This window comes from Venturia canescens, chromosome 7 (genome assembly GCF_019457755.1).
Source record: "Venturia canescens isolate UGA chromosome 7, ASM1945775v1, whole genome shotgun sequence".
Classification (NCBI taxonomy): Eukaryota; Metazoa; Arthropoda; class Insecta; order Hymenoptera; family Ichneumonidae; genus Venturia; species Venturia canescens.
In genome coordinates, this window is record NC_057427.1 from 9649362 (window position 1) to 9657722 (window position 8361).

Below are 8361 nucleotides of genomic sequence, written 5' to 3' on the forward strand. Positions count from 1 at the left end.
TGAGGTGAAAATGAGATTTTCGTGGCATGTTTGTGTTGAAAAAAATTTCATGAGACAAAAACGTCATTAATATGAAAATATGTAAGGCACAGAAAGAATTCAGGGACAAAGACGTGTTTAAGATCGAAGAGAAACATTACTATTTTGTTTATTGAACAATAGTAACAGTTCGAATTGTATACAAGTAGATGGAATCAGCAGTGACAAAATATCTACTCGATGTTTTTCAATTTGTTTGTTTGTTATTTTTTTTTTTTTTTCGTTTTTTATTTCCATATAAAAAAGATGACGGTGTAAAAAAGAAGGAAACGTTCAGCGACACAAATATTGTGCGACGGTTCAACGATGGGACGCTTATTTCGATAAACAGTCGTAATAAATATAGGACGTTTTGCAAAACTGACAAAAATCGATGTGATATTAGTTTTTTTTGCCTGTTTTTATGATTGTTCGCTTTTCAAATGAGCTTCAAAGGACGAGGACTTAAAATAATAATACCATCATGGCAATAATAATAATAATAATGATAGTAATAATAATTTAAATAAGAAAATAATGAGGACTACACAGAGATTCGTTGATTCGCAAAAATGCTGGGAACGGACTGTTGCTTTTTGGACCTAAGATCATTTCATCCTAGCTCACTATTTACAGCTAGTGTACGAGCAAAAATTTCTATAAAAAAGTCTACTTTACGTGGAGAATTTATCGGAAGTCTAACCGGAAGTTGAATTGTTTTTATAGATTTTTTCGACTCTTACATCACTTAGGTTTAGTCTAATGGGCGCTTGGGCATTGGCAAGATACAGCTTTAGCGATTTATAATAAAAATAAAGTTTAATATCTTCTTTGGCAGTGATACCAATCGATATATTTTTGTTTGTTGATGCTTTTTAATTTGTAGTTCGTTATTATTTTGATTTCGAGGAAAGTTGTTATCCTGATAACGAATAGATTTTTTGGAAGGATCGATTGGACATCATTAATTTACATTTTGGCTCGACAGTCCCGTTTCGAGACGATCTGAGATTTTCCTTATTTTACGATTTCTGTTCGCCTGCTCGGTGCTTCGGTCTTTTCTGCTAAAACCGCCGTTGGATAACAGAGGAACGATAATTCGCGTACGCTCTTATTACCAGTCATTTTTTAGAAGTTACAGAATTTTGCTTAGGATTCCGTTGGACAAAAAAATGCAAATTCGCCCACGTTTCGACTCGATGGTTTCTCAGTTCGTTTCGACGCGACCCATAATTCCTTTCAAGTTTTGTCTTCGTGCTCTTTTTCCTCCGATTTCTTTACTGTACATTCGATATTTCTTGCAGCATACCCAAGATATGGTCGAGTTCTTGACGAAAATAACAGAGCTGCTTGTTGCTTTTTCCTTTCTCGCCTTTGCAGTCCCTGCATTGAGTTTTTTTCCTGAGAAGATCGCGGACGAGGCTCTGAAGCGTAATCTCACGGGACTCGTGTCGTTGCTGAAGAATCGTTATCTTGTCCTGAAGCAATTGAAGCTGCTCGGTGCCCTGGAATCACACAGTAAATTATTCGGTTCCCTGAAATTTGAGGAATAATATTTTTCACCGACTGGCGCGCGGGGACCGATTTTCTTTTTTCGTTTTTTCAAATATTTTTCATTCGTTATTCTGCTCTTTTTTATCGACCACTCGCCCCCCGCCAACTAACGAAGTCGTTCGCATACCGGCGTCGTTAGGTATTTCACTTTTTCGTTCAATATCTTCACTTTGTTCTCCAAATGCTCGCGCTCGACCTTCAGAACCACGACTTGCTCTTTGTAGTCTCTCAACTTCTCGATCTGCTGCTTCAAATGCGTTATTATCGCGACCTGCGTGTTTATTTGACCCTGGAAAAAGTAACGAATTGTAAAGAATTTCGAAAAAAACAGTCCATAATTTCAGTGTTTATGTGCTTCTGCACACATAAAACGAACCTGCAATTTGACGACTTTAGAATCGCCGAATTTGAGGCTGTATTCTTTGACCAACGAGGCCATCTCTCGTTCGTGTTCTTCCTGCAGTAAATTGAGATCGTGCAATCGTTTGTTCTTCAGCATCATATAATCCTTGTTGATTTTGTTCAATTCTTCTTTCAATATCCCGTTTTCGTTGGTGAGCTTTTTAAGCGCGGTGCGGTCATCATTTTCGGAATATTGAAGAGGATCGTAAAGTCTCGGAGCGGAACCGGAGAGCCTGTGAGTATTGCCATTGGAGAAATGACCATTTTGAAAATGATTCGAGTTCAGGTCGTTCGTTTCGGTCCTCGACGCCGGAAGCCTAGGATCTGAGGTAACGGAAGCGGAACGTCCATTCTTATCGAGGTCCGTGGTGGATTTGAAAGTTCTTCGATCGTTCAGAAGCCTCTCGCGCTCCTTCTGCAACCGCCTGTTGGTTTTTTGCAACTCTTGAAACTCTTTGTTGATTTTTGCCAAATGTTTGTCCTTATTGGCTAATTCCATTTTGAGTCCTCTAATCGTGGCTATGAGGTGAGTATCTTCTTTGGGATTCTGTGATTTCGGTCCGGTTTTGACCATCTTCGCTTCCTTCTTCTCGTCCTTTTCTGTTTGAGCTGATGATAAATGTTCCCTTTCTTCGCGTCTCGCATTCGCGGCATCGACGCTTTTGTTTTCCATGCTTTTAGTGACCGTTTGGGTAAACGAATCGCAGTAAATTTTTCGCTCTTTCGCCATAGCCTCGAACAATCTCTCTTCCAAATCCGCCACTTGGCTGACGTATTTTTCTTTCATTTCGGAAAATTTGGTCCGCAAATCCGTCAGTTTCTCCTGACCAATTTCCTCCTTGGCTTTGATTTCCCCTTCCAACGAGGCTATTCGATCCTCGAGCAATTTGACTTTTTCCAAGTGGATTCTCTCGTGATCGGACTTGGCTGTTAATATCAAAGCTGAGACCGAATCAGGGTTCTTGCGCTTCAATATCCTCTCCATTTCTCGAACCTGACGATTCAGATCGAGAATCTTTTTGTTGTCCAAAATAACTTGATCCTTCAACTTCAAAGTCAACTGCTTTTCCCTCTCGATGTGACTCTTGGCGACTTGCATTTTTTCCGTAAAGCTGCTTTCCCTCATTCGCAATTCGAGCAATTCTTTCTCCAACGGCAAAACTGCCTGTTCGAGTTTCTCGTACTCGATTTTCAGATTTTTCAGTTGTTCGGTTTTCGAACTCAGGTCGACTCGCATGTCGTCAGTTTTCTTACGACTTTCAAGCTCCGCCGCTGTCATCGCTTGCAAACGTGCGTTTATAAATTCGTTTTTCGTTTTCAGTTGGTCTTTGAACATTTCTAATTCTTCCTTCAACAAACTATTCTGCTGCGACAAATCGTCAATTTTCAGCAAAGAGTCACTGTTTTTCTGTCGCAAATCCGACACCTCGAGATTCAGCTTCAACGCATCCTCCCGCAAATCTTTTATCGTATCGTTCAGTTTCTGAGTCTCGTTTATCTCAACTTTTGTTCGTTGCTTCGATTTAGTACTTTTTATTTCTTCCTGCAAACGCTCCATCTCGGTAACCAACCGTTTGTTTTCCGTTTCGTAAGCGTTTATTATTCCTTCTTGTTTTTCGAGCTCTTTTTCCAACAACTCGTTCCTCGTATCACTCCGGGACGGTATTTTCTTAGAAATATCGCCGCGTTTTTCGTTCAGAGTGAACTCGTCAATTTTTGCTTTCAGTATGATATTTTGTTTTTTAAGAGAGAACAATTCTTCCTCGAAGGAAGTTCTCATGTTTTGCATCTGTTGTTTGAATACCTTGGCCTCAGAGTCAATTTGTTCCTTGAGCAAAGCGTTTTTGTGCTTTTCCTCATGATAAAGCGACTCGAGATCGTCTTTGGATAAATTTTTTCGAGAATCGCCACCTGCTTGATGATATTTCCCAGGGATTTCTGGCCTTTTTGGTTTTGCCAACAGATCGAACTTCGACGTCGAAGGATTCAACGATAATTTGCTTCTCGGTGCTTGCTGCTTCGAGGACCCAATTTGATTCGTTCGCTGCTTGGCGAATTTCGAAAGAACTGGAGATTTTCCTGGCTGATTGTACCTCCGAGAAGTATCTATCGATTTCGAATTCCGCACGTCGTCCAGCGAAGCTCTCAGATTTGAGATCGGCTTCGTAAGTTGATCGTAACTTCTCGATTGACCGAGCCGAACGTTTTCGACTTTGCTCTTCTTTTCAGAAGGTTTTTTCGAACGGTCTGGACTCGGAGTTGTTTTTCTATTTGTATCAGGAATCACCCGGTTGGATTCCGCTTTATTTTTTTCTTGAAGCTTTCCTTTCGCTTGGTTCGCTCGTTTGACTAAATTTTCCTGGGATTTTTCTTTTTTCGCACTCTCCTCCTCGACGCATTTTTCCCCTGTTTTGTCAACTTCGTCGTTCTTCACTTCGGAGGAAGCTTTGCTCAAATTTTCGTTGGTCTTCTCGGCAATGAGCTTGGGAATCGCGTCTGCAAACAGCTCGAGTCTCGGCGTTAAGCCGACTGTGTACAATTCGTTTTTCGAATTCAAGAAGGATTTTTCACCGCTCTGTTCGACTCCCGATTTTTTCGAATTTTTGTCACGTTTGGAATTTTGCTCGAGTTGCTCGTCAATATTACTAGCTCGAGAGCGATCCTGACTCGACTTCCGAGAAAATGACTTTTTCCTGCGGCTCTCAGAAGCGTTATCCCCACTGGCTAAGCTCGAATCAGTTTCACAGAACTCGTGATCTTCTCGGTCGTTGTGATTCTCGACGATTTTCTCATTTTTCGATTCCTGCGGTAGTTCTTTCTCGAGTATTTCCGATATTTCCTTCTCTGGAAAAACGATGTTTTCAGTATTCGTTAAATTAGTATTAACAGCTTTTGTTAAATGTGACGATATTTCTGCAGCAGTTCCAATTTTCACTTCCTTCGTATCCTGTTCTTTTCGATCTTGACCTTGTAATATTCGAAGAAAATGGGAAAAATCCTCTTGCCCGAAGCTCGAACTTCCGGACATTCCACCCTCCATTTTTTCTTTCGAACGTCTCAACAAGTCGTCGAAGAAATCCTTGTCAACGTCCGTTATTTCTTTCTGAAGATTCTCTTTGTCCTTCCTCGACTCTTCCATTTTTTCAGGATCTTCAGATTTCGAATGACGCTCGATCGGATCGTCAAGATCGGAGCTCGACGATATTTCCACTTTTTCATCCTCAAAACGTTTCTTTTGCGACTCTAACGTCATCAGCATTATCGGAGGCTTAAGGCTGTTTTCGTTCTCATAGATCGCCTTGTTCCTGCCAGGACTCGCTTCTTTACGATTCTTCTCGTTTTTCGGACTCTTGCGAATCTTTTCTGACTCCCTCTGTACTTCTTGCTCGATCAATTGAAATATGTCTTTCTCGAGTCTGACGATTCTCGTGTTACTACCATTCTGGTTCTCCACTTCCTCGAGTATTAAAGTTTCTGATCGCGACGAACTCTTCGAAAGACCGACATTCTCGCGAACAAGCTTTTCAGCTTCTTCCAATAACTCTTCCACAGATTTTTCTTCTTCGCTCGGATTTTTACTCGAATTTTCGCCAGATTTCATTCGTTCCTGGGCCGAACTCGGGCTCAACGCACCTGCGATTTTGCTCATCTCTTCCAAAAAACTCCCGATGTCCTCGTCTGTAGCATCTGGTTTAAAAAAAAATAACATTGCAATTGAAAATTACACCAAAACGATATTGTTCGTGAAGGCGTTCGGATCGTTAGAAAGTATTGGAATCTTTATCTCTTCAAACGACATTTGTTGTTATTCAAGGCTACAAAAAATTCTGCTGCGTTCTAACGATTCCAGCACCATCACTCATTTTCAGAATTCGGAAAATCTTACTCTCAAAATCCGATGGATATTTATCAAACGCTGTGGAAGCGAGAATATCACAGAGAGTGTCATCTTTGTCTCGATTATTTTCACCCGAGGTTTTGTGTTGAGCCTGCGTTAAAAACTCAATGTTTAAACAAACCGTGAACCAACAAGAATAAAGTATCAAATATTAAGCTGAAACGTTGGACAATTTGCCGTTAGGATTCTATCAAAGTCGCACTGTTAGCTGCTCACACTTTTACTTTCACTTTTTTCACAATTGGTTACTAACAACGTTACAAACTACTATGAACCTTGCAAAGTTCTTCTTTTTGAAGGAACTCCTTCATTGACGAAGTCATGTCGGATAATGGAGTCTCTTTGGGTTTGTCACCACTGAGCACGGACTTTTTGGTGCTTGCTGAAAGACCTAGACGAGTTTCAGGTCGTTTCAACCACCATCTTTTATCCTCAACTTTTTTCTCAGTTCGATTGGACGGTTCTGCTTCTTCATTGCCTGGCTTGGACTTTTCTCTGAGTCGAACAGAGTTTTCACCCAGGCTAAGACTTATAGAGGAGGCAGCAGTATCTTCACTGCCAGAAAGTGACTGTAAAGAAACGCAAGTTCCTGATTTTGCTTTATACTTTTTCCTAACGGAACATTTGAACTTCTACCATATAAATTGTAATGGCAAAGGAAGAAATAATTGCCTTATCATAAAAATGTCATTTGTTGGTTGTGCTATAATGGTTATAACCAAAAGAAACATTTTATAAAAATTATCTTACCCAATTGAGCAAGGACAACCATGTTCACTTACAACATTAAAGCCAAAAGCAGTTTGTCAACAAATTTTCACAAAATTCACTGTTTGGGAACAATCTTAAAACATACTCGTTACTAGTAAAACTTTGTTCAACAATTCATTCACAAAAACGCTAAGATAAAAAATTTCCAAAATAGGGGTATAAGTTAACTAAAATATGGCAACGAGTGTTACAGAATCCATAGAGATTCAAGTCAGTCCAAATGCAGGATGAACACGCTCAAATTTCTGCTCACTATACAGATGCAAAACGATGAATATACCAAGATGTATTGCGAGATTCATTTTTAGCAGAACGTGTCATTGGAGGTTCAAAATTTTATTCAATGTTTAATATTCAAAAGTTATTATGTCTCCAGGTAGTAGTAAAAGTTGTTAAATCATGCAGTTTCCTTTAGGATACCAGGTAGAAGTACAAATTGTAGGCAGAAAAGAGCAGGAAATAAACCATCAAGTTATTGAAAGAATAGCATTCGAAAAACATTTTTTTCGTAAATTACGACATCTAATTTTCAAAAGTGCATTAGTATTTATACTGTAGAGGGGAAAACGAGGAATACGAAAGGAATTTAAATAAAATAATTTTTAAAAAATTACTCCGAGCAAGCGGAGGATTCATTAAAATCAAGGTTAAAAAATTGGTTGATGAATTCTGTTTTCAAAAAATAAAACAAAATTTATGAACAGTGAAAAATCGGTACAGAATTTTGAGGTTAAGTGTATGGGTGGAACAAACAGATCAATTGTACATAAACTCACGTAACCCCCATCAGCCGTGGCCAATTCTTCCTGCTCCTCAGACATTGTAACACTCAATGATTTTCCGGTTCACTGATGTAATTGTCAAATGAATACCGTACAATCATCATTTCGGCGTCCTCACCTGACATCCATTCGTTTATTTGTTTGTTGTTTGGTTTTGTTAGTATCAAATTTCTGTCGCAGGACGCAACGAGAACGTTGGCTCCGGCGCATCGAAGGACACGACCAACGACCAATACAAACTCCATGTTTTTCGGAAAGCTTTGCGCGCTCGTTCTTCATTGGTTCCTAACCTCTCGATGAACGCATGCGCAATAATGCTCATTTCCAGTAAATGCTTTTCGAGAATCTGGCACTGTCAGTAATCAGTAATTACTTAAATTCTAGCGTTACAAACCTAGAATCATTTTGAATGTGCGGAACTGCAGTAAAGCTATCAAAATCTTTAGGTCTCTTTAAATCATTCTTCTGACAAAAGCCTCGACATAAGATCACAACAGTAAACACGATTCCCTGACCCTACTTCGGCCCTTTATATTCCTCACACATTCCCTTTTCTAAGTGATAAACGCGAAAACATTTATTTCGCCAACAAAACCCCATTAAACCCCATGAATACTCCTCGCAGGTCAGCTCACGATTATTTGAGTTCAGAAATTAAGAATTAAATCTTTTTATTAAAAAAAAATATATTCAACTCTCATCATGTGCACGAACACATTCGACAATTTTTTTTGACGAACGAAATTCATTTCGGTCAGTAAAAAATACGGAATTCAAGAACTATTTGACTTGCGGTCATCAACGCACCAAACGCCATTTCGAATACGATTCTCCCACCACTTTCGAGCATGCCTGCAACTCAATAAAAATCTTCGAAGACATCGATAAATATAATCAGAACAATGAACCTGCAGAAATATCGACGATATCAGAATA

At 39.4% G+C, this 8361-nt stretch overlaps 1 protein-coding gene across 1 annotated transcript; it reads right to left on the reverse strand.

The window, feature by feature from the left end:
* Window positions 1–116: 116 nt before the first annotated feature.
* On the reverse strand, window positions 117–7609 carry LOC122413161 (centrosomal protein of 162 kDa). The gene is made up of 6 exons (XM_043423329.1): window positions 7420–7609; window positions 6148–6441; window positions 5861–5963; window positions 1949–5661; window positions 1700–1861; window positions 117–1523 (listed from the first exon to the last, which is right to left on the reverse strand). Exons 1-6 carry the CDS (start codon window positions 7462–7464, stop codon window positions 1296–1298), a joined length of 4545 nt encoding a protein of 1514 aa, XP_043279264.1. The 5' UTR covers window positions 7465–7609; the 3' UTR covers window positions 117–1295.
* Window positions 7610–8361: the final 752 nt, after the last annotated feature.